At 39.4% G+C, this 26,130-nt stretch overlaps 2 protein-coding genes across 8 annotated transcripts in view; one reads left to right on the top strand and one right to left on the bottom strand.

Annotated features, from left to right (window-relative positions):
* The window catches only part of znf362b (zinc finger protein 362b), a 12,177-nt gene extending 4,622 nt beyond the window's left edge, over nucleotides 1-7,555 (bottom strand). The window contains exons 1-7 of one of the 6 annotated variants that reach the window (XM_072697321.1): nucleotides 7,005-7,555; nucleotides 3,537-3,601; nucleotides 2,255-2,501; nucleotides 1,795-1,896; nucleotides 993-1,314; nucleotides 566-790; nucleotides 168-246 (exon numbers count right to left, since the gene is read on the bottom strand). In XM_072697321.1, the coding sequence (XP_072553422.1) occupies nucleotides 168-246; nucleotides 566-790; nucleotides 993-1,314; nucleotides 1,795-1,896; nucleotides 2,255-2,501; nucleotides 3,537-3,599 (1,038 nt within the window). In that variant the 5' untranslated portion in view covers nucleotides 3,600-3,601; nucleotides 7,005-7,555. The remainder of the gene's footprint in view (nucleotides 1-167; nucleotides 247-565; nucleotides 791-992; nucleotides 1,315-1,794; nucleotides 1,897-2,254; nucleotides 2,502-3,536; nucleotides 3,602-7,004) is intronic. The other 5 variants (XM_072697322.1, XM_072697324.1, XM_072697323.1 and 2 more) reach the window with 5 other exon arrangements.
* On the top strand, nucleotides 7,392-26,130 carry LOC140577372 (tumor necrosis factor receptor superfamily member 1A). 2 transcript variants are annotated; one of them, XM_072697327.1, is made up of 10 exons: nucleotides 7,392-11,485; nucleotides 11,939-12,053; nucleotides 13,031-13,159; nucleotides 13,245-13,382; nucleotides 13,590-13,671; nucleotides 18,541-18,584; nucleotides 19,415-19,561; nucleotides 19,899-19,930; nucleotides 20,017-20,110; nucleotides 23,878-26,130. In XM_072697327.1, exons 1-10 carry the CDS (start codon nucleotides 11,369-11,371, stop codon nucleotides 24,204-24,206), a joined length of 1,227 nt encoding a protein of 408 aa, XP_072553428.1. In that variant the 5' UTR covers nucleotides 7,392-11,368; the 3' UTR covers nucleotides 24,207-26,130. The 2 variants fall into 2 exon arrangements, with proteins under 2 accessions (XP_072553428.1, XP_072553429.1); XM_072697328.1 differs by having other exon boundaries at nucleotides 7,393-10,502.

Raw genomic sequence — 26,130 nt, 5'->3', positions numbered from 1 at the left:
GCTCCTTAAAAACAGAGGGGCAATGCTTCCTATATGGTTCAGCCTCAAATTAGATGACATTCTGCAACTTAAATTCATGGTTGTTTCCTTTCAAATCTGACATCCTGTACAAAGCCAAACCCTAGGTTGATGTCTCACACTAAACACTTTTTGTGTGTTGTACGTACCTGTAAATTTGATAGCTGTGTGAATGCTTTTTCACATCCAGGTTGAGCACACTTATATGGTCTATCCCCAGTATGAATCCTGCAAGAATAAAATTAAAGGTAAATAAAAAATAAACCAGCACATCCCCATGGCGCATCGGGCAAAACACTGTTCATCATTTATGGTTCAGATGAGCAAGAGCAGGGGTAACCAATCTGAAGGGCAAAGGGCCAGCACAGGTGCAGGTTTTCCAACCAAGCAGGAGCTCACCTCACCCAACTAATCGCCTGAAGGCTAACAGATTAAACAAGTGGAATCAGGCATGCACCACCTTAAGTGGAATGAAAACCTGCAGTCACACCGAACCTTAACGGATAAGATTGGTGACCCCTGCTTAAGAGGCATTAGAGGCACTGACCTGGTGTGCTGTTGCAGGTGAGACAGCTGGCGGAAGGAGTTCTCACAGTAGGAGCAGTGGTAAGGCTTGATCCCTAAGTGAATTCGGAGGTGCTGCGCTAGATATGAAGCGTTGGCAAAAGACTTTGAACAGTGAGGACACTTATGCGGTTTGGCCTCTGTGTGGGATTTGGAATGAATCTGCATCTCTGACTTGTTGAAGAAGGTGAGTGGACATACTTTACACCTGCACACAATACACAAATCCTGATGTCAAAACAATGCTGTACACACATGGCTAGACATGGTTCTCGTGCTATATAAATGAATGCAGAAACACAACTTGATTATCACTAATCACTGCAGCCTTACTGTAAAGTCACATGTATTATGGAGGCTATTTAAGACTAAAAATCTACAACCCTCAACTGAACATTTAGCATTCACACCTGTATGTTTTCCCTTCTTTGGCGATGGTAACTGATTGGTCAGGGCCCGAGGCCAAGATTGGGTAGGGTACCACCAGCAAGGGGCCGGTGTTGTTTTCTGCTTTGATCTTCTTACGGCCACGTGGGGCTTTTGGCTGTGGCCCAAGCATCCCTGCCAAGCTCCCGCTTTTCACTTGGTCCATACCAGGAGCACTAGCCAGGCCCGAGATCACGTTCAAGGAGGGGGCTCCTCCTAGCCGGTTTTGACTGCTGGACGTGGGGGTGGTGGGGGTCATGGCCTCTGAGGTGCTGTGACTGTCTGTGCGAGAAGATGGTGCCAGACCTGAATTTGGAAAAAGTGGAATATAATCATGTACTAGACAAAGACAAACACAACCACCATTTGTGTTGGACACAGTTTATCTCCCATTATAGTTTATTAATAGATTTAAATATTAAAGATCATTTAACCTCATAGGGGGTTGTAAATGGGCCTACACTTTAATTCATGACCTATAACTGCATATCTTCCATATTACCTTACCATAATTGTCAGCAAATAATTCACACTAACTAAATAATATGCCTTATATTACTTATTTCTAAACCTACAATGTAAAGGCTTGATTTCACATTAAATTATGCAACATGACCATTATTTAATCTTTTTTACATATTAAAAGTTCATTTATGGGTAATATGTAAAAGCTATAAGTACTGTTAACAGTAAAGGAAGTGCATGTGTGTCTGCCTATTAAAGTTCTTTGAGGAAAGTGCTGTAATGCAGTATCCAACCATCAATGTTTTTTTTTTTTTGGGTTACCTGATCGATGGTTCGCTCTAGCCTGGTCTACAGCTTGACGCATGTGCCAGTCTTCCCATAATCCTTTAGCTTTCACAGCTGACTTGTCATCCATGTTCAGCTCTGCATCATCACAAATAGATTATTACCATTCCTGGTAATGTAGCTCAAAGTCTTAAACCCATACTTAAACTGCCAACTCTCATAATGACATAGTAGCTTCTAGTACTGAAATACTGAGTAATTATTTAGTTGGCTAATGTAGCAAACAATGCTTATATTGGCAGTCATGCAAACTGTATCACATGCTTGCTTAACTGCGTTAAGTTAGTATGTAATCTTCATCACATACAGTTCTACAAACAAAAATACAAAACAAATGTCCAGTAGCCATCTTAAAGCCTGAATTTTATTTATATGTTTATCCAATTATTATTATTATTTATTTATTTATTTTTTTAAACAGAGGTTCTAAATGTACCTGCCACCGTGCTGGAGGCCGGGCGGGCGTGCAGGGCGATGTCCGGCTGGGAGGAGTTGTGGGCCTGAAGCCCCGGCACCTGCTGCAGCTTAGGGATGGACATCACATGCTGGCCAGCATCCGAGGGCGGCGAGGCCACCAGCAGGGTCTGCTGAGAGGGAACAGTGGTGGGTGGCAAATGCGGAGGTCTGATCTTTTCTGCCATCAGCTGCTCTTTGATCTTGTTGATTAGAACCAGGTTATCCAGCTGTAAGAATCATTAGTTATGCTCAACTGGGGACATGGACATTACTTGGAATGAGCGGTCTATGGTCACAGGGTAGAGGGCTTTGTACCAATTGTGCACGGAGCCCATTCTAGAAATACGGGTACATTTTATCATTTAGTAAAATTTAAATGGGAGATTCCCACTGTCTTCCACAGGTTGCCTGACTGTGGGTGACGTTTTTTTGGAACTGTTTGTACATTTTATGCATTTTTAAATCAGATGTAACAGAGTTGACCAGAACATAAACTGTATGTTCTGCAAAAAATATTCCAAGATAGTCTATGCAATCGACTTCAAACTCTTAGGAGTGAGCACAAAAAAATAAACTTTTTTCATGTAAAATTAAAGTTAATTACATTAATCAGGAGGCAAAGACAATACTGTGTGGGCTGGGAGTCGTTCAGTTAATAGTTTGTCTATTTATTGTGCCTAAAATATACATCTAGCATTAATAATAGTGAACCATTATTGTAATTATTATTATTATTTAAAACTGATTCAATAAATATTAACAAATGGTATCTGAAATATATAAATGTATATGAAATGTACCCCCAATTCTAGAATGACCCACATGTAAACCACTTGTAAGGAAATGTACATATATTTGGCAATAACTGTTCTCCATCACCACAGAAAATATGAATGTGTCAACAGTAGATAGGCTAATGGCAGGATAAAATAAGACCCTAAACAAATACGCAGGTATTCAGTACATAATGTACAAATTAGGAATTTGAGATTATTTATTCAAACTTATGTGGCTCCCTCTAGTGATGAGATTTATAAGAAACAGTTACAATAACAAGACTGATATCTACTAGTATGTAATAGGTAGTTTGTAACATAAGTAAGAGAGCTAATAAAACCTTCCTATATATAAAATCTGCGCAAGAAGTTGTGGATGTCTGACCTCTGACTTGGCAAAAGACATTCTGAAACATCAGAAAGAAGTAGTGCTTGTTTGAACAAACACTGCACCCTAATTTGTCAGAAATGTAGGGGTGAACTCACCTGACCAGGCATAGAGGGAGGCGGTGGCCAGAAGTAAGGGTTATTGAATCGAGGCTCTGCCATCCCTTCAATAAAAACAAAAACAAACCGGTTTAAAACAAGTTAAACATCAGAGTGCAGCTACATATTAAAATGCTTTTACATTACTTCATAATACAATGTGTGATATATGTATATATGAGTGAAAAACAGCAATGGCTTGTTCAAAGTTATCAGTAGGAAAGGCAATTCAAAACTTTATAAATTCTCCGATTTCTCAAGACAGCAGCCATTGGCCCTTCCCTCCCATCTGCTGAGCACTCTGAAAATTTATGCTTACAAAGCAGGAAAAAGGTACAAGATAGCAAAAGTTTCAGGTTTGTAAAGTAATTAATTAGTGGTTGTTAACAGAAACTGTGGAGCTCATGCAAACAAGACTTCTTCAACTGTTAACCAAGAGGGTGGCCTGTGTTGCAGTCAAATTAATTGATAAAATATATAAAAGAGGCACAAGCTGAATGTTTTGGCATGGCCCTCATGACCTAAACCTATGACCTAAACCTCAAACCCCAAAAAACTTGGGAATAGACCTCAAAAGAGATGGTCCTAAACTCTAAACAGAACTAGGAGCCTTTCCAAAATCTTAAGCTTGCATTTCTTGAAGTAGTTCATGGTGGATTTTGGGGTATGTTTTGGACCATTGTCCTGTTGTAGAAGCCAGACTTCTTACAGCTTCAGTGTTGTTTTTAGTATCTGCTATCTAACATGATCCAATCATCTAGTCATCTAGAGTTTCCTGTGCCACAGAAGCCAAAAAGCACTATATATCTACACCAACAGATGACAGGGGGTTCTTTTTATCAAATGGCTCAGTTTTTTTTCTACATATATTCCATTGTGGCCAAGGCCCAGTTCTCTCTTGGTTTTATTGGTCCGATCTTGGTCAGATCTTGCCTTCCCAGTTGCCATTTCATTAAAACATTTTAGGGCTTTTTTTACCTGTACTTTTCAGTCTGGTTAAATTGTATTCATTGGACCAATGGTGGGATTCGTTTGGGCAGATGTGAATACTCAGACTTGGCTACAGACTAAACTGCTTTCTTGAGCGAATGTAGTCTCTGTTCGGTCCCAAACAAAAACTCTGGAGCGGCTCGTTTGTGGTAAGAAAGTGATCTGACCTTGACCTGGACCACATTTTAGGTGTTCTCTACAAATTTGAGCCAATAGCAGCTCTTGTAGCCTTTACTACAGCTGTGAACAAATACCATCTCTGATGCTGCTCCATGTTAAATTGCATAAAAATATGCACTAGTCTGGAACACAGGGCCTTCTTCCTGTATTCCCTTTTTGCTCCCGTCCCAGACAGGTCCGACCAATAAGCAGAGACAATGTTCTCCCTACCAAGGGGAACGCGCTCCAACTTTACAAACTCATTAACTGACCAGCGCAGAACAAAACCAACTATATGTGTAAAAACAGTGACCTTCGGCAGTGGAAACTGAGAGCTGGAAACATCTTCAGCCTTCCCCTGCTTCTTAGGCATTTTTAGGCATAGTATTTTTTATTAATATGTCCTTTGAGGAGAAATCTCCATTTTAGCATGTTTTTGCCATGATATGTACGAAAGTCGTTTAAAATTTTTAAAAAAACTAAATATTACTGAAATAATAATATTAAAAATGATAAATTCTCTTTGTAGTTCAATATTTTAAAATGTATCTGAGCCAAACTAGCTGGTATACTACATATGTACAGCACTGTAGTATCATCCAGACATCTGTGATGTATAGGACAGAAAAAAACACCTATCTAACTAAATCTTGGTGGTTGGTGTGGCGCAACAGATAACACCACTACCTGCCAGTGAGCTAACACACCATGTGGGAGACTGGGGTTCGATTCCTGCTCTGGGTGACTATGCTGCGCTACACCAATAAGAGTCCTTGGGCAAGACTCCTAACACTACATTGGCCCACCTCTGTAATACCAGTAACCTTGTAAGTCGCTCTGGATAAGAGCGTCTGCTAAATGCCATAAATGTAAATGTAAATCTTGACCTCATACCAAAATCATATTGAACCCAAGAATAAACAAGCAGATCCACTCGTCTCTGGTACCAACGGGTACTAAAGGGATGGAAGAGGGCCGACGCGAAATCTGCCACAGTTGTTCAACCGGGTTAAGATCTGGTGACGGCACATGTCACATAACATTGTTTACATCGGCTTAATTCTCATCAAACCATGCAGCGACCCCTCAGTAGAGGCACAGTCATCCTAGAAAGGACCAACCGTGCCGAACGGTTACATTTTACACCAGTTTCTCCAAAAAATACCTTTGCTCATCATAGCCATAAAGATCAGTTTTACCCTGGGTTGAGATCTGGTCACCGCGAAGGCCACAGCATATCATTTACATCATTAAGATGAAGGTGATAGTCTTTAGATAGATTTGTAGTCACTTAATGTGGCCATGACAAAACCACTGGACTCCCCCATCCCACACTTGAGGGGTTTGGAGGCCTGTACCACTCTTCTGGTGTATGCTACAAATGTGGACATGGTAAAGGATGACTCATCGGACCAGGTCACTTGTTTCCACATCTGTGTAAGGCCAGGGCCTGTGGTTTTCACACCACTGAACTCTCAAACAGTCTTTCGTCTATGTAGCTAACAGGTTCACTAGAATCTCCCACTCTATGCATTTGTGGACAGACACTATTATCTGAGGTCCTTTCCATAGAGCTAAATGCACATCACCTGTAGCTGTGGTTCCTATTGAACCCCTGGCCAGGTGTGCTCGCTGTAACTCCTTTTATCCGCCCTGATAAGAAACCCACTTTCACAGACACTTCCAACTTTTCTTTTTCTCAAAATCGAGGTCAGCTGGGTCTGTTTTGTGGTTTTATACCCAGCACACAGCACAGTCTCATCAGCCCAGACTCATTTACTGGCTCAGGCTTTTCCTTTCATTTGTCCCACGTCTATAAGTGTGTGGTTACAGCCCTATAATAACTTCATTATACGATACGAGAAAACAGCAACGTCCTCAAAATAAACGAATCAAGCTAAAAAAATTAAAAAATAAATAATAATAATAATAATAAATAAGGAATACTCTTTCTCTAGACGAGGACACAAAAGTTGCCTAACTTTCCCCTCTTTCCTCCAGTCCACTCATCAGTGAGGAAGAGGAGAAAGACAGCTCTGCCGCCTGCGCTGAAGAGTGAAGTCAGTCTCACTCAGCACCTCCTGCCAATTCCCTGGTTTCAGCGAAAAAAACCGCTTCAGACAAAAGAAGGCAAAAAGAGAGAAAACAACTAAAATGGCAGCCTGTCTTTATTTTCATAAGGAAGGGCGCCATATTCTGCAGAGCCCAAATTTTGCCCCACGGTTCCTGTTGGACGGGGCCGAAAACCGCAGGAGTGGACGTGTGCGTATGTGTGTGTGTGTGGGAATGTGGCTGTTTGTTTATGAAGAGGAATTGCACCTTTGAATTGCCCGGCCCCTCTGGAAAAAAAAATGACACTTCCTACAACAATCCTGCCGTGCAAAAGCACTCCGCTCCGCTCCGCTCCGCTCGGCTCCGCTCGGCTCGGCTGCTACTCGCCGCTCGGCTCCACCATTGCTTTCGCAGCGTCGCTCTCTGCAGCAGCGATGTGGCGAATTTACCCAGCAAATAAAGCTTTCACTGCAAACCAGCCGTCCTCCCCCACGTCCTCCCCCTAATGATATTTTTGGGGGAGATATTTAACCTCCTACGCGCGTTAAACACAACCCGTATCGGACCTACAAACATGCGCTGCGATGAGACCCTCGCATCGCGCTGGGATGAAGGAGTGAAAATGTGGCGGACAGACCTTTTATCCCGGCTGCAGTTTTTTCCCTCGCAGAATAAAAAGCTAAAAGCTCTTGATGGGCTTTCTGTGCGCCTCCACCTTTCACCGCTTCCGGGTCGCGGCTCGTTCACTTCTGGGTTTTTTCCCCCTCCCTCTCTTTCTCTCTCTCTCTCTATCTCTCTCTATCTCTCTCTCTCTCTCTCTCTCGCTTTCTGCCCCTCTCTCTCTTTTACACATGGAGCTCAAGATCACAAAGAGATTTATTTTGGACATCAGTCAGGAGAGGAATAACACTGCCTCCATGCTGCAGCTACAGCGGGGTGGGGGTGCTTAGCCTTCAGCTAACGGCTGAAGCCAGTCCTAAACTCAGCGCAGCAGCAGCAGTAAAGAGAGCGAGGAGGAGGGTTTGGGAGTAGCTGTCATATCTCTAGCTAGATGTATTGCTAGCTAACGCTGTAAGATCTGAATACGTCTGGGTTTTAGGGATGGTTTTACAAGCGCAGAATAGTCAAGCGTTCATTTTGTTAGTGGCTGATCTGTCGCTCGCCGCTAGATGTCGCTGTCGGTCTTGCGGATTAATGAAGCCGCTGTACAGAAACGTGTCGAGTCAGAGCCGTGTTCCAGTCACAGCGGCGGTGAATGGAGGACCGCTTAACCCCGCTCATGAATCTGACTACCTCACAAGACGTTATTACCACGAAATGGTTGAGAATATATACCCCATGAGTCGTTAGACCTCGTTTTGCGATAGTGTCGATATAATCTTATGGTCTAAAATATTATGAAGGTTTTTGAATCTACGGCGGAGGGTTACGCGCGGGGTGTTCTGACCTAAAATAGTGCCTCCAATAGACATTTTTACTTTTCTTTTTTTTCCCTAGTCGTGTCTGTGTTTTAGCATCATCAGAATTACATATTAAAACTAATCTGGGTAATCAAAATTAAAAAAAAAACAAACAAACAAAAAAAACTATTGTATTGTAGACAATTGTAGCAACCACTGCTTCCCATCACCGCCACTTCTGCAAGTTTCGGTAGTTGATCATTTCTCAGGAAATGTCTCTAAATGACTTTGTTTACTTCTGAACCACTGAATTCGGTAGAAATGTTGACAATTCTTTGGAATTTCCCCCTAAGGTGTGGGCAGAAAGCCTTATGTAATTTAAGGTTAATGTAAATTTGATGGATAGTAACGTGGTGCTTCGCCACTGCTTGCTGCTTACCTTACTGCATTGTCACAGTGCTTTTGGAAGATGGTCCTCATTTGCCCTTCATAACTTACATGTTTGGATAAGGTTGGATGTCCCTATGGTTCAGTTCAGCATATTTGCATTGTTGGTCAAATAAATGTAGTGTGGGGCTTTTCTAAATCTGAATTCTAGTATTCCCTCAGGTTGGAGGTCATAGATTTATCTCGGGTTTTATTCCCACTTTTTTCTTTTTCCTTTTATGACATTTTTGTGGACAAAGTATCATTTGTCAAATTCAGTTTTTTCTGTCAATTACCATCCTTTTTTTGTCTACTATTTTTTTATTATTGTTTTTTCTTGTGCCTTTACCCTGTACGTGTTTATAAAGCAGGCTGAATCACCCCTTGCAACCTAAAGGGTTCATATCATTTAAAATGTCCCACTGTCAGTTGTCCATTTATGGAAACTAATCTGCCCAAAAAAAGAATCTGTTTAGAAGTTTGTGACGTCACTAAGACGCATTGACATATAAGCCCCATGTTCAACCTTCCTCTTCACCCGTGGCAAACTTATAAGGGGTGTCTTAGGCTGGACTGCTATTTAAATTAGACATACCGGCAGGCAGCCAATCAGAACAGCTGTCCTTTACATAAGTCAGTCTTAAAGACGGAGTTAAAAAGAAACAGTGTGTTTAATTTTAAGGGAGGAACAGAGGTCGGGAAATGGTAAAATCGACTGTAATTCAGTTTCTATATCAGACATTTCTGTAATTAAATGTTGCAAGGACCAGGAGGAGTGGGCAGACATTGCTCCCTGGCGTTGTAAGACACAAATTAACTACAGAAATGACCTACGGAAAACACACGGTTGCAGTTATGTACACTGTATGTCCAAATGTTTGTGGACACCCGTTCAAATGAACAAATTTAGCTACTGTAAGTTGCACCCATTGCTGACACGGATCTGCAAATGTATACACACCCACAGCTTGCCTAGTAGTGAGGCACTGCCAAAAGAATAGGACTTTCTGGAGTAGATAAACACAAACCTATTGGCACCATGTCTAATGCCAGGCATGGGCTGGAGGAGTACTGAGCTGTGGGTGGTGCTCCATCCAAGACTTTTAGGATGAGTTGGGGAGTTGGGGATGAGGTGGATGAAATTTTCAGAGCAGTGCTACAAAATAGAAGCATAAACATCTAAACCTTTTTAATACCTTAAAAAAAAAAAAACCTTTTTAATACATTTTAAAAGAAACAGTGTATAAGCTGGTGTCCCAAAACTTTTGGTCCAAGTGTATCTGTTTACACAGGGAAATTGGGTGTTCTGTATCTTTTCTTAACAAACTCATAAAATGTCTGTTACTTTGCTCTGTCTTTTGTTCCTTCAGGAGCTTTCATATGCATTCTAGGGGGGTTTTGTTCAATGTGCACAAAGCGTGCTCACTTTTTCACAGCACTGTTATCGTCATATCCCATATTACCATAAAACTCCCTGTTCTGTAGTACAAGTTCACCTCACATCACTGAGGCCCTTTGGACGTTTATTAAAGGAAAACGTGCACTGTTCCCCTTATAGAGGAACTTAAGCATTGTAGGCTGTGCCTAAAGACTTCCTCTGTGATGTACAAACCTAACCTACCATCCCAGCCTAAAAGGCAGGTTGGTTAGCTGACGTATTTTCCTGTCTCACAGTTCTGAGTGCTGAGTGCTTTTGCATTTCCACCACATAAAAAGAGTCGGGTTGTTTCAACACTGTTTGCTCTTTTGTGGAGAATCACAACTACGAATGCGTGCGTCAAGGGCTACAATGTAGGCTAGCAAAGTAAACTAGTTGTTTTGGATATTAACTGTTCTTTATTTATTTGTTTGTTATAATATTCAGATGTCTATGTCTATGTTCCTGTTCACGGTCACTTAAACATTTAAAATGACCGTGTCTGCTGTTTTTCTTGTTTTGGTAAGTAAGATAATACTTCTGATCTCTTCACCTGCTGCTGATTTGTTAAATTAGATCTGTTGTTAAAATGTTGTTTTTTTTGTGGGTTTTTTTAAGTACAAGTTGATCTGATTGTTGATTTGTCTTCATTTGGGTGGTTCAATACTTTTGTAATGTAGACATATTTGGGCCTCTTCACTTTTGAGATAAATGATTGATTATCTTGCATCTACAGATTAAACCATTGCACAGTTACCACAGGTACAGTCTGTGGGTTTCATTGTTACATGATAGTCACTTAACCAAACCAATAATAACGAGTGTATACTATGTTGTTTATAAACGTATCATTTATACATATAGTCACTGTGTGTGTGGTGTGTGTTGATGCGTTTTTTTTTTTTTTTTTTTAAGTCTTTTGGACACAGCAGCTAATTTTTTAGCTTTTTATGGTAAATGGACCAATAGTAATGCTCTAAAATTACTTGGAGACATTTAGCATTTTGACCATTTTAGTGTAACTAATAGAGCCATTGACAAGTCATTTCCTCACATCTTAGTTCCACAGAAGAATGACCAAATCATTCGAGGTAGTAGTTACTGGATAACAAGCCTTAAGATTACTAACAGAATAATTAAGCTGGAGCTTAAAGGGTTAATTTGTGGTCATATCAAACCACAATTTACCCACAATGATTCACTGTCAGTATGATTCCATTTCACCCTATTGGGAAACATTCCAGATTGACTAAGATCTATAATCTTATGTCTTGTTTAAAACTGACTAAACGATTATATTTAATACCTATGGCTTTGTGCCTAATTTTATGTGCTTTTTTGTTGAATAATTGAATATTGTTGATGCCCTGCTGTTGAACTGTAATATTATGTTGGATCTAGTGAAAATAAGTGTTTTGTATATACTTTTCTATTATAGCTTCAAAAGTCGGGCTGGAATTTCGATTATATTTGCAGTAACATTATATTTCCTATGTTATACAAAGGTAAATTATGTAATATTTACCTGTTGTAATCATTATATCAACCTCGATTCTTGATTAATCACTTTTATTTAAAGCGTACCAACTGTGGATTTCAGATAAGAACATTATTATGTAAATTTAGTTAAATTCCATAAAGTGATTCTTACATTATGAACTGTAGCAACGTGTATATTGTTGCTGCCAGGTAAAAACCTTATATCCCATTTTTTCTCCAGTATTTCACATAATTTAAATCTGATATTTGTCTTTTACATTAATCCATAAATGTCATGATAAATGGACCAATAGAAACTGTCCAAAATGACAAAATGAAAGATAAGAAGGTTTTTCCCTTTTCTATTAAACAGCCATTTTGGATTTTGCATTATGGTAATGATATGCTATGTATTATGATGTCCATCTTTTATTGTTTTGGTGCTGATCAATTGTGTGTGTGTGTGTGTTTTATTGCAGGCACTGCCTCTGATAGCAGCCTCTCAGTGCCAGACAAGAAATGGCACTAATGAATGTCAAAGACCATTGCCGCCTGACAAACTACTGGTGGCGAAATCACAAAAGTGTCCAGCAGGTAAACAAAGTCTCTCATCTTGGCGTAAACAGTATTCAGGTTTAAAATCATTGAATATTTGAACATCATTAAACATGAACATTTTCTTTGGCTGAAGTTTTTACAAAACCTGGTTCGGGTTGCCTGAGTGTTTTCACACGGAAACCATGCCATGACATTTAGGACAGTTACCTGAGACTGCAACACCTGCAAGCAAATTCCATATTTTAAAGCAGCATTATGTGAGAATTATTTGAGGTAGTAGTTACTGGATAACAAGCCTTAAGATTACTAACAGAATAATTAAGCTGGAGTTTAAAAAGTTAATTTGTGGTCATATCAAACCACAATTTACCTTATGATTTCATTTTACTCTGTTCCATATTTTAAAGCAGCATTGTGCGAGAATTGGCATTTCTTGCTTCTGGGCTCCCCTACAGTCAGGAAGGGTAATTCACACTATGAGCCACCTCTGAAATGCATGCTCCACACAGCGTTTTTGGGCAAGTAAAGGAGTGAAAGAAGCATGTGGACTGAGGTGGCAGAGGAATATTACAGGATTTTCACATGAATGTGGCTCTGATTCCGCAGCGTTCAGCATTTCTTGTGAACATTATCTTGCCCGCTTCACCAACGCCACACAGTGCAGTTGGCAGCGAGCCTGGAGTAGTAAGAGACACTATTCTCTCAGTAACAGTCAGTGGAACATCACATTGATTTTAAAGCTGTGTCTTTAGGTCAGATTGGTACATCATGTTGCTTTAGGGTTTTCACTGTGACAGATTCTCCATCTTCATCACATGATCGTAAAGCCAATTTGAAGAGAAAGACTTGAAAGGGCTTCTAATAGAGGAAACATTTATAATGCTGGAGATGCTTAAACTTTAGTCCCCTTTCCAATTTGTGCTTTTACATTTTTATTGTTGATGTCTTAAACCACAGCACAGTATATGACTTGTGTTGCATGTGATGCATCTGCTTTATTTCTGATCATTCAGGCTATATCAAAAAATGTAACTGCCCTGGGAAAGAGCATTTTATCTGTCAGATGTGCCGTAACGAGAGCTACATCAAATTTGAGAATACAGCACAAAGGTGTCAAGACTGCAGTCTGTGTGATCCTGGGTGTAAGTAAAACATAGTAGCTTGCAGTTACTCATGGATGTTATTCCTTGATGTAAAAGGTTTTAATTGCATATTATGGTTTTACAGTGAAACAGATTGTTAAGAGTGAGTGTACACATCAAAAGGACCGGGAATGTGGCTGCGGAAATGGCTTTTATAAAGCAGTAACCCAATACCCCGACTTTACCTGTAAGGCCTGCGCAGACTGCACAAACTGCAGCACATGTAAGTCATCAGAGCTAGCTTTTATAGTTTCATACAGTTAGATTTAGAATGTAGACTAGATTGTCCAGTCAGAAACACATTGTTGATTTGTTTTTTTTGGTTTCTATACTTTTCAAGCTTTGTGTGAGAAAGATGTAAAACTTACCAATTGTTCTGTTCATTAGCATGTTGTAAGTTCACCATCTTCCATTTCTCATGCATCCTCAGGCCCTGAATGTAAGGATATGTGCAAAGAGCCTTGTGAGCATGGTCAGTACTGGGATATGGGGAAATGTCAGTCATGTGCCAAGTAAGAACCTTTATGAAATTATTCTCTAGCTTTCCTCCTCCTCCTCAATGGTTTGGTCAGCTTCTGTTTAAGACCATTGCCTTTTAAAACTGTTGTAGTAATTTCAGGCTCATGCAGATGGCGTTGCTCAGGCATGATTGGGCTATAAATACCTGTGGGGTGTGCGACGAGATGCATACCTGCTTGAGAAGAGGTGGGACAGTGCAGTGAATGTGTTGTGTCGATGTGTGGAAAGGCCATAGTGTGAAGGAAGTAGCTGAATTTGCAGGTGCATTGAAGTGTACGCTCACACATGTCTACCAGCAGTGGCAAAAATCCCAGTCTACAGGAAATTCTTGGCAAAATTGTGGCTGAAAAACGAAACTGACAGACAGGGACAACTGACGGGATGACTGGGATTTTTGCCATTGTTGGCAGACTCATACGATCATACGCTTTATTACACAGTTGATTCAGCTACTTCCTTCACACTATGGTCTTTGGTTATACAAAATGCATTCATTCCTTTTTGCCAATCTTTTAAATCTGCTTTGTGACTAATTTCCCCCTCCTGCATCATCCTCATGCAATGCCATCTACTGGAGCCTGAAGTTACTACTACCTTAAACACACAGCTGACTAATATTGTGGCCAAGGAACTTTTATAAAACCATGTTGACCAGGTAAACATTTATTTAAAAATATCAGTTGGGAGTGTACTTTGGCTACTTAAGCCGAATATTTGAGTTTCAGAGAGTGAATTTCAGTTCAGTTTACTTTTAAACCCTGAGGTGTTTTGTTTGAACTTTAGCTCTTTGCTTTTCACTTTCACAACTCAACTAACGTCGGATAATGACTGAACATTTAGAGCTGTGGCCACTTCAAAAGTTCAGAGGCATTTGTGAAAATGTTTCAGATTCTGTTTGATTCTTCAAAGTGGAATCTCGAAGCATATAGGTTAGTGGGTTGTGGGTTTCCTGTATACAGAAGCAAGAATTTCCTGCCATTTTACAAAGTTCTGCTAATCAGCTCTCCTGAGGAAATGTCACAATCATAACATCTGGACAGTACACACAGTGACACGTTTATTAGATCCACCTAATCCACTGCTGTGCCTAATAGGTTATCGTACATTTTAAAGAGGTGGCTCAAAGTTTTAGCCACACTTTTTCATCACCACTGTTCTCCTCAGGGATAGCCTGACAGACTGTACTGTTCTGTACTAGACTGCTGTGTCAAACTTCTGTTAGCTTCTTTCATGAGTGGTGCAAAATATGCACCATGCTTTGTAACAGGCTGTTTATGTAAATATAGTTGGAGCTCAAGCAGAAGTGAAAAAGAGTGGGCTCATTATTAGATAAGTCTCCTCTTTCCATTAAAGATCTCTTAGTCCGTGATACAAGGTGTGTAGGTTTTCTTACAGATGCTTACAGATGGAGTGTATGACCGCATACTCTGCATTCTCTCATGGTTCTCTGAATGTAGTCTCTGCCAGCAGAGGGGTGAGAATCTTCTGTTTTTCCACATCAGCATAAGATCTACCCTGAGCACCTCCAATCACCACAAAGAGTGAAGAGAGTTTCACAGTAAAATGCTTTGTACTAGAAGCACAAATGGACATGAAACACATTATATTGAGTCTACTACAGTCTTACGCTTCAGCTTATCAATTTTACGATGTGTTAGAAGAGCATCGAGCTGGACAACTCTGAATGTGTCCATTAAAAGTGACTGACGATTCTTTAATTGAGCACATTGCTGCACTTGTATCTCAATGTCCAGTATCTCAACGGCCAAACGGAAGCTCTGATGTTCTTCTGAACCAACCTGAAAAGCAGTGTTCAGTAAGATAACCACCGTGTAAAATGCTTGTGAACTGTCCCTGAAAAAATCATCCAAATGACAAGCAAGATTGCCAACAACATTGCCATGTGCGACCCACTGCTTTCTTTGACCCTCAATGTGATTTATCAGTTCTGCATTCACTCTAAAAATATATTCTCCCTTGGTCGATGTGTTGATGCACCAGGCTTTTCACAGTTGCCCTCTGTATCATTATTTTCAGTGACATAGTCCATCACAGTTGACTCATCGTCCGGCAACATGGTCAGATCCACATTGACCTGGTTCGTAGGACCCATTTTAGCCTGTGATGTGTAAGAAGTATCAGTACATTTCTGATCCTGGATGGATGTAGGTGCCCCCATGCCTTGCTGGTATGACTGCCCCATCCCAGTTAATGACCACAATAAGACCCTTTCATTGAACATGCTTGAATTATACCTTGCCCACAGTCTCATAAGTAGTGTCTGAGTAAATAATTATCTAGGAAGTGCTCTTCAGAGCAAGTAGCTTAGTACTGCAGCATTTTGTGACATTAAAGGCCAATTTGAGAAAATCCTATTTCCTTCTGCCTGTCAGTGGCTCAGTGAGTATAACCACATATACCAGTCTCTGGTTTTTACTGGTTCAATGTTCTAAACGTTTCTGCCCGTTGATTTGTCTCATTTTCTTATTTTCATTTACCTATTTACTATTCAGTGGCTTCTGCATTGAAATTTTGCTCTCTGGTGTCAACTAGAGGATGACTTGCCTTTAGCCTTTGGCTTACTCACCAGGGGCTTACACCTGGATCTCTGTAAAGTTGCTGTGTGACACCAGCAGTTGCTGTCTAAATACTTTTGAGTTGGTTATCTGATTGTGCCTCTCTAAAAGGCAGTTTCCTCCCTGGCCTACAGTGGATGGCTGCAGTAGGAGATTTTGTAGTTTCCAGAAGCCAGAAGAAATTTTATGACTAAAATGTCCACACAGGATATGATTAATCTGTGCCAGCAAAAAAAGTCTCCATAAAGTGAGTATTTTAGCTTTGCTATGCTTTGGCAGGCATATTGCTGGTGTGTTTTGGGTCTACTTATCCTCATAGAAGGAATTGTCACTTCCAGTCCATGCAAAGACATTCTGACTGATCACTTCCATTCTATGACGAAACACCCTGATCTATCCTGATGTATGTGGTCTCCTCGTAGATAACAGAGGCAGTATGGTTGCTAAGTGGTTTGCAAAGTATGAAAATGATGTAAATCATACACTATGCGTACAAAAGTATCCGGACACTCCTTTTAATGAGTGAGTTCAGATACTTTATGGTGCACCCATTACTGACACAGACGTTTAATTGCACATGCACATCGCTATAGAAAAGCATAGCCAATGTAACAGGATACTTTGGAGCAGCTACGCATGAGACTAAAGTTACCATGCCCAATGCCACCCTAAAGATAGAGGGGTATAAAGCCCTGCAGCACTGGGCTGTAAAGCAGTGGAACTGACTTCTCTAGAGTGCTGGAGCTCCAGCCAAAGCTTCTGGGAATCATTTGAGTGGCATTTTTGATCTATAACTAATCATCCATTGTCAATACCTCACCTCACTAATGCTTTCATGGTCGAATGCCATCAAATCCTCACAGCAGTGTTACAAAATCTATTGTAAGTTCTTTGCAGAAGAATATAGGTAGTTACTGCAGCAAATGGAAAACAAATCCTCTATTATTAACATTCAATTTAAAAGCAGCTCTGGAGGAACAGATGTCTACATACTTTTGGATATATACTGTATGTTATGGCCTTCACAGTCACCAAATCTCAACCCAATTACATACCCATGGAAAATTTTAGACCGACTGCTCTCAAACTCCACCATCAAAAATGTTATCATCCAACATGAGGTCATTCAAGATTCCATCAGCCAACCAACCGACATCAATTAACATTTGATGGGCCCATATCCTATATTTTTCTTATGTAATTATGCGGTAAGCATGTTAAAGAAGCAGCATTATGTATTTTATTTTAAAATAACAGCTGCAAAATCACTGTGAAGCTCTGCAGACCTGTAATAAATAGAATAGTGTCACTGTTGTTGCTACTCCAGGCTTGGCATGCTGCTGACTGCACTATGTGACTTTTTCAGGCAGGAGATCGCTTATGAGAACTGCGTAACACTGAGTAACCTGTGTCATATTTGTGTAAAATCTGGTAATATAATATAACATAAAAATACCCTGACAATCCATATGCTTCCTTCACTTTCACTGATGGTCCTGTATCACTCAGCTTGTCCAGAAAAACGTGTCCTTTAGGGGTGGCTCCAAACACCAATTACACTTCCTGACTGCAGGGGGAGCCCGGGAGCAAGAAAGGCCAATTTCTTTACTTTTTTTTTTACTCTTTACAGTTAAGGGTAGTATGGGCCTAGCCATACAATTGCCTTACAATTACACATTTTATTATTATTATTACTGTGCCTTTAACACTGATCTATAAAAACAATCTCTATGCGGATTGGCTCTCCTATATTGTGCCTCGAAAAGCAGTCTGGGCTGTTTCAGTGTGAATGGGTAGTGCTAAACTGCTGTATGCTGGATAATTGTATAAATACACACTTTCATGGCATTCATTTTCAACTTAGTTTCCAAATAGGAAATGTATGGACTTTGAAGTGAATGATATGCTTTATTTATATACTACACCAAACTCTTTTATTAATAAAAAGCAAGAAAAAAGCACAGTTTGAATGAGTATGGGCCTTTTTAAATAAACCTCAGTCAGTTTATTAAAGGTGGTCCTAAAAATGGTGGCAAAAAGTGTGGATTACAACTTCTTTTACAAATTTGTTTTGTATAGAAGCCTGTTGGCATTGGTGAGACACTCTTATCTAGAACTTGCTACAAGTTCATGCTACAAAAGTAGGTAAATGTTGAAAGACTTGCCCTAGGACTCTATTGGCACAGCATGTTGTTCCATTAAGCTGCTGTAGGGTATATGTACCTAATAAAGTGGTCCATGAGTGTTGAACATTTACAATATTTTTCTCTTTCATTATTATCTCAGCAACTTCTGCACCGACAAAGCCTGTAAATCTTTTTGTGCAAAAGGTAAGATTACACACTTACAGTCGCACTTTGTGATACATTGCATCATATTCGTCTCATATCCTCACATACCTTCATTTGTTCTGTAGAGAGCACTGTAATGGTTTGTTTTTAATGTGTGTACATATGCACCCTATTTATAGTACTGAAATAGAATTAAGAAAATCCTATTCTGGGCAGGGAGTGTTTATTTTGCTCAGTAAAACACTAATATTAGAACAAACACAAATAACATTTATATATGAAGTAGTGCTGTAGGTCTCCTCATGGGAGTCCAGTATTATTTACAGTTCTCATCCAACACCTGGTTCAGTGAATCAGCATTTGATGATGTTAATGTTAGTGAGCTGGTGATGGAATTGAGCAATTCCACGCTGGCCGGCTGGAAGTGTCCAGGAGAAATCTGGAACCAAGCTTAGATATTCAAACTAGCTCAGCTACTTCCTTCTTGTTTCTTGGTGTGTTTTACCAGCAAAAACACTCTCACTGCTGACATGAATGGTTTTAAAAAATGTGGTTAGGTCCCTAAAACGTGGGCACGGTACTGTACACTCTTAAAATAAAGGTGCTACAACGATGAACGATGCCAGAGCACCACATTTGTAAAAGAAATATGAATAAGAAGAACCTTTTAAAAATTCAGAGAAATGGAAGTAAAGGCTCTCTACCTATTCAGAGATTCTTCTCACTCACGTGGCATCACTCCAAGAACCCTTAGCGGCATCTTTATATGTAACAGTGTTCATAGTTATGTCTGGTAGAGTATATGTTTTGTGTTTCTATAATATAACTAATGTTTATATGTTATAACATGAATATCTTGGCTTGTTTAGAACAGCCTGGAGTTTGGAAGCTGGTGCTTGTGATCATTCTGCCAATGTTGCTGCTGGTGCTTTTTGTTGTCCTCCTTGTTTGCTGGAACCGTAGGAAGAAAAAGTTTTGCCTCAGGGAACATCCTTACAGTGATGTACAGATACCTGGTAAATGTTTATTAATTTGCTTGTGTTTCGGTATTAAGTAAAGTTAAAGAAAAGTCATAACTTGGTATAGGTTTTATTCAGGTACTGATTGAATGTATTTTGAATATGTACATTTTTAGAAGTTCCTGGAGAGACCTTTGTTTCTTTGGTTTTTTAATTTATAACTGTGGTGGAACCTCTTAAGGTGCTTTGAGGAATCTTTAAGAAAGGTTTTTAGAAGAAGAAGGTTCCTTGAAGGTTCCTCCATGGTTTCAAACTGAAGAACCTTCAGAAGGGCCGTATACTTTTAACAGTGTGGACGGATACTAATATTTCACTTTGTCTTTTGTTTGACCAGTTCAGCATGATGAACACTCTCAGACGTCCCAGGTTGGTATTGCTTTGAGCACTCTATCTGTCACTGTTTCAGTGTCCTTAAAACTTGAAAACTAATGTTTATTTCTCTGTTTTTAAAGAATATAAATGTACACCCCTTCAGAGATTCAGAGACCAGACTAGCACAGAGGCTTCTCAGCCTAAACTTCACATCTATTGTAAATGGTGACAAAGGTGATTTTTCTTTTATTTTTCATACTATTTTGGATTAATAGAAAAGGTTGACATTGAATAATTGTGGTTATATGAAATACAATCTCTTAAAAAACATTTCCTTCCTCTCATAAAGGTCCCATTAGTTAGATAAGAGGTGCAGCAACATGTATCACAGGCCTTACACTCTTTGAGCGATGCAATAGAAGAACCACCTTTGGTTTTATAGAGTACCATGTTTGTAGAGGAGCGTGTGAAGAACTTTTTAATATGTTAAGAAGTGAAGTAAAGATTATTTAGACCTTTGAAAGATTTATTAAGGGTTTAGGGTTAAGTGTTTTTCTGTGGCATCACTTTAAGAAATTAGAAAATATTTTTAAGAGTGTATAGAAACTGCCAGTACAATTCCTATGTCTGAATAAAATAAAAAAAGTAAAATGATGGTCTACTGATTTAGAGCGTATACCCCCACTTATTCTAATTGATTAGTCACTCTTCTCTGTAATTGTTCTGTGAGCGTACATGATGTTTAGTCACAATCCCAAAATATACACATATTTTTTTGGTGTAGCAAATTGAGAAATTATATGAGAAAACACACCCTTTCCTGTTAGCTCTGAGGCTTATCCAGAATCAATCAGGTGGGTGTTTGTGAGTGTGTCAGCTAAGCTAGAGGCATAGTGATGAAAGTGATAGAAGGACTACAGAAAAGCTGATACATCAGATTGGACAGCACACATCGTTCTGCCCTATGTCTCTCACACTTCCTGTGGCCTCTGTACACAGTTCTATTATCACAGTTTTATTATCGGTCTATCTAATAACCTTCTGCAGAAAAGCATGAGCCTGCTTTTCCCAGACAGGCCTCTGTATGAGTGTCTTTAGCACTGCTGGAAATTATTTAGCTTATTATTAGATAGCTTATTATTCAGGTGACAGGTGACGAAGGTATACTTAATGTATACAGCAGTGGTTCGTTTTAAAGGGATAAAAAGTGCTTGAGTAACATTTTCCAAACCATCCGTACAGCCATGTATCTTTTTGTTTTTTTTATTACTGATCTGTTTATAAGAGAACCACAGGTTACGGCACCTATTCTATCTGATATTAAATTAACAGACTTAGCACAAACACTGTTTCACTTTCTGGGTGGATGACACACAAGTGTCTCCTGGCTTGTTTTGGAGAAAGGAAGTGAAGTAAAAAATACACTGTAATTTTCCTCAGCAACAGTGCTGATCTTCGAAAGTTCACACTTCCTTGCTTCATACTCTTTACTAGATAACTCCTACTGGTTTCTTGATAATAAGCCCTAAGAATATAAACTGAAAAATAAGCCTACGGTTTGAGAGGTTAACATAGCTTAAAGATCTATTTTACTGGGAAGAAATATGGACAAAGAACCTTATGTGTTAAAGGTGATAGTAATTTCAGTCTCTTGCAGATGCACAAGGATGATCGGACTATAAATTCCTGCATTGGTGGGAATTCATAGATTGAGGTGGTGCAGTGCAGTAAATGTCTGGAAAAAAAGAAATGATTGCATTTGGTCTGATAGAACCATATGACTATAGGCTTTAATACACCTAATAATTCTGCTATTTCCTTCACAATATTAGAATCAGAAATACTTTATTATTTCCAGAAGGGGAATTGCAGTTATTACAGTTGCAACCGTTTGTGTAAGAATAAATCTCTTAGTTTTTTTTTTATTTAAACAAAAAGAGAAAAAATGTAATTATATGAATAGAGTAAAGTGGCAGAGCCGCAATAACTGTTATAATAAATATGGAACATTCTGTATAAAGCAGTTCAAATTATTGCACACTAAGTACTATGTACCATGCAAGGTGTCCAAACATTTGCTTCAGGCCATTGTTCTTTTCTTTAAAAAAAAGTGTTACTCTTAACTCTTTAATGATTTTTTTTATTTAAACAAAAAGAGAAAAAAAAATTATATGAATACAGTAAAGTGGCATAGCGGCAATAACTGTTATAATAAATATGGAATATACTGTATAAAGCAGTTCAAATTACTGCACACATATTAAAATAGAGATATTTACCTCTTAAACCAGTCTAATTACACTTTCTATTACAGTGTTTATTAAGCACTTACGGTATCCTCGATATGCTTAGCATATTGTTATTACGATAACACAATTAATCACAATATGATAAAATATCGGCATATTGTCCAGCTCTATATATAAGGTACTTTGTGTATCTTTGATCAGTTGGATTTCCCTCTTTATCTTAGGATCTTACAACTGAGTCACATTGCGTGCATGTCCTCACGATTAATGCCACAGTTGACTAACGATTTTAGCCTTAAGTTCCAACTCATCTGGTGAAATGAAACAATGGAGTTTTCAGCGGAATACGTCTGAGCATCACTCTACAATGCATCTATAACTTCTAAGCCATGCACTGTTTAATGGTTATTAATCCATTTCATTCATGTTTGGTCGAGGATAAGAGCGCTGAATTGATCTTGCTGCTTGCCTTGTTGGTCAATTGTTGGTCCAAACTAACAGAACAATGAATGTAATGTAATATGAGTTTGAAACCAGCTTTGTGATTTCATTGCATTATAGCGGTCAGTGCTGCAGTCAGGCAGTGATGGATGGGGAATGTTGATGGGTCAGGTGAAGAATGGTATAAAGTGGCATGCAAAAGTTTGGGCACCCTTGCTAAGAAGTTCTGTTACTGTGTAACAGACACGTAAAAAAAGCCTTAAATAACAAACGGCATCATAAAAGAGTTAAGAGTAACTCTTTTATGGAAAGAAAAAGGAAAGAAAAGAACAATGGCCTGAAGCAAAAGTTTGGACACTTTGCATGGGACATAGTACTACTAGTAACGCCCCCTTTGACACAGCTTGTATCACAGCTTGTGAACGCTCTTTGTACCTATTTCAGAGTCTTTCAGTTCTTGTTTGAGGGATTTTCAGCCATTCTTGGGCTGTCTTGTATGTATTGCTCTTTTGAGGTCTGTCCACAGATTTTTGATGATGTTTAGAGGATTAGTCAGGGGATTAGTAGGGCCATGGCAAATCCGTCAGCGACAGCAAGGCAATTTATCCTGATGTAGAATGACTAGATGTGGGTTTTCTTATTTGATCTTTAGCTTTTTAGCAGACGACATGATGTTTGCTAGTATATAACTATATATATACTATATATATATATATAAGTATATATATTCATCTATCTACCTGTGAAATGTTCCCTGCCACTGGCTGAAAGCTAAGATAAGCTAAGCTAAGATAATCCTTTATTAGTCCCACAGTGGGGAAATTCTCAGTGTCACAGCAGAAAAGGGATAGCAAGACACTCAGATGCAAAAACGTAGATAAATTACACTATATAAACAAATAAATAATAGAAGTAAAAAAGCAATAACAATATTATTTACAGATAATATTGTTTTTGAAACCTTGCCTTTGGAGAGTAGTTTGTCTTCTAATGACTTAACTATTGACAGTAACAGAAATTATGACCAGAGTGGCCCAACTTTAACACGGCACTGTCAGTAACATTCTAAAAATGACCATGTTTGTAAACTGCTTTATCTCATCTCTTTGGATGAGAATGAACTGGGCTTCACAGCCATGAGGTTCTCATAGATGCCTTTAACGGGTAGCCTGTTAAAATCACAAGTGCTCCACATAGAACATACATTTACCCAGTTCAGATCTTCATACTGGTTGCACAAGAAGAAAATACATTACTTCTACGCGAATGCTTACAGTAATTCTTCATTGAATTGATATGCTCTTTCACCAGGGCTGAACAGGTATGAGGTGCAGAAGGACACATGGCCAGCTCAGGTTCTGTATACCGTCATCAAAGAAGTTCCTGTGCGTCGCTGGAAAGAGTTCTTGCGACTGCTCTCAGTTTCTGACGATCAGATGGACAGAGTGGAGATGGAGGCCGGACCCTCGTATATGGAGCAACAGTACCAGATGCTTCGGCTGTGGAGCCAGAGAAGCAGGGTGGATCTGGAGGACATCTACTCTGCACTACACTGCATGGACCTATTAGGCTGTGCCCAGGGTCTGCGGGAGAAACTCCAGCAGCTGGAGGTTCTGAAAGCCGACGCGGACTTAGTCTAGATAGATAAAACCTGTGGTTCTCGTTTCTCACAAGGTCCTGCCCTTTCAGAAATGTTCTCAAGAAAGTCCAAGTGCTGGTAGTTGGTTGAGTTCATTAAACGGTCAGCAGGAAGCAGTTGGCTGTACTCAGCTTGCATCAGTTCAAAGATCTCGGCTTACTAAAGAAAATAAAGAGGCGACCCAAATTAGTATATTTATATTATATTAGAATAATTCAAGTTTCCTAATTGTGTTGTGTTATTTTGAACACAACACAATGTGTTACCGCAGCAGTGAGCTCACACGCATAACAAAGTGTCCGGAATCGAATTCTGTTCTTTACAACAGTGCTCAATATAGTGTTCGGGATAGTGAATAGGGGACAGTTTAGGACACAGCTTGTGAAATGTGTAGGACAGGGGGTTCTTCAGGAGCAGGGTGGTAAACTTGAATGAATATCTTTAAATCATTTCTGCTTATTTTAGTGCACAATTTGTGCTTTAAACTTTGTACTTGCCACAGTTTGTGTGTTTTTGATAAACATGTAATTAGACCAGGGGTGCCATACATTTGCATACAACTGTATTTTGTGTAAACTAAATTTTGTAGTTTATCATTTTTTACAGTGTATCGTAAGAGTGAATGACTAAGTAACAGTATAGTGTAGCTCATACTTTATGTTTGATTAATCTTAACCAATATTATGTGAAGTGTGGGTAACACTTTATTTCAATAGGATGCTTTAGGTGCATTTATAACTTTTTTTTTAACACTCAACTCACACAACTGAATAATTATTCAATTCACCTTCATTTTTCCAAACCCTAAACCCTAAGCCTCATATAACCTTGGTCTGATAGTTTCACAATTGGAACATGTGTAGATAATGTACAGTATCCTATCCAAATATTTTTCATTATATTTGGGTTTTGATTGTAAATGAATCTGTTGCTTCACAGTTGAACTGATATAAGGACTTTGTAACAGTATGTAACTATGCTACATTAGGCTATATTTATTATCACAAGCATGGGGTGTCCCACCATTCAGATCTAACCAAAGTGAGTAGTGGGAAGCTATAGGATTGCAGTCCGCCATCTGTAATGTAGTGATACCAGTGTTGCTGTTCACCAGCAAAACTATGCGTTTAAGAAATGACTCAGGGTTATCAGAGTTGTGCATCTGCTGCCACAAATGCTGGGCTGTGGGTGAAGTACAGTATTTGACATTTCAAAAAGTCAAGCTAGCACTTTTGTGCTTTTACTGCACGTTGTCTTTCACATGTCTTTCTCTTGATCATTCATTACAGTACTGTTTTGTTTTGTTTGTTTTGTTTTTTCTTCCCGTTCACGTGTCTTGTGCTACAGTACAGAGTTTATGTAGGACCATTCGTGTCTACTCGGTGTTAGTCAGGATTTGATCCGATCTACAGTGTAGGACTCTCCAGTGCACACATTCAGAAGTCCCCACAAGCAGGACAGTGTATTCACTGGGCAATGTGGTTGATGAGCAGCTCAAAAGGAAATCCCCACCCCTTCTTCTGTGAAGATCAATATCATGCACATGAAATTCGCTCTTCGTAGGCACATTCCCCGCCCAGCTCACCACAAGAACAGTAAGTAGTGCAGTACAGGACGTCAGTGAAGCGCGTAACTGAAGAGGAGCCGTTTTCCATTCAACTCTTTGATCTGACGTGTGCCTTGGAGTCGTGCTGTAGATCTCAGTGACTCACTTGACAGCATTTTCCCTTGGTCTCTTTTTCAGTTTGTAGCTAAATGCTGCCCTTTCGATTAGATCAGCGGCTCCAGACCGAACAATCGAACAACAACAACAAGCTTCCCTCTTATTTTCCTAATGTATGTCTGTATATGTGTTTGTTCTCTGGCTTCGGGCTGTACAACAGTCTGTGAAATGTTCTCAGTAATAAAATACAGTCCTGATCGGG

Source organism: Salminus brasiliensis, chromosome 14, assembly GCF_030463535.1.
Source record: "Salminus brasiliensis chromosome 14, fSalBra1.hap2, whole genome shotgun sequence".
NCBI classification, from domain to species: domain Eukaryota; kingdom Metazoa; phylum Chordata; class Actinopteri; order Characiformes; family Bryconidae; genus Salminus; species Salminus brasiliensis.
The sequence above is the reverse complement of the archived record's forward strand: the minus strand, read 5'-3'. Positions and strand labels throughout refer to the sequence as shown.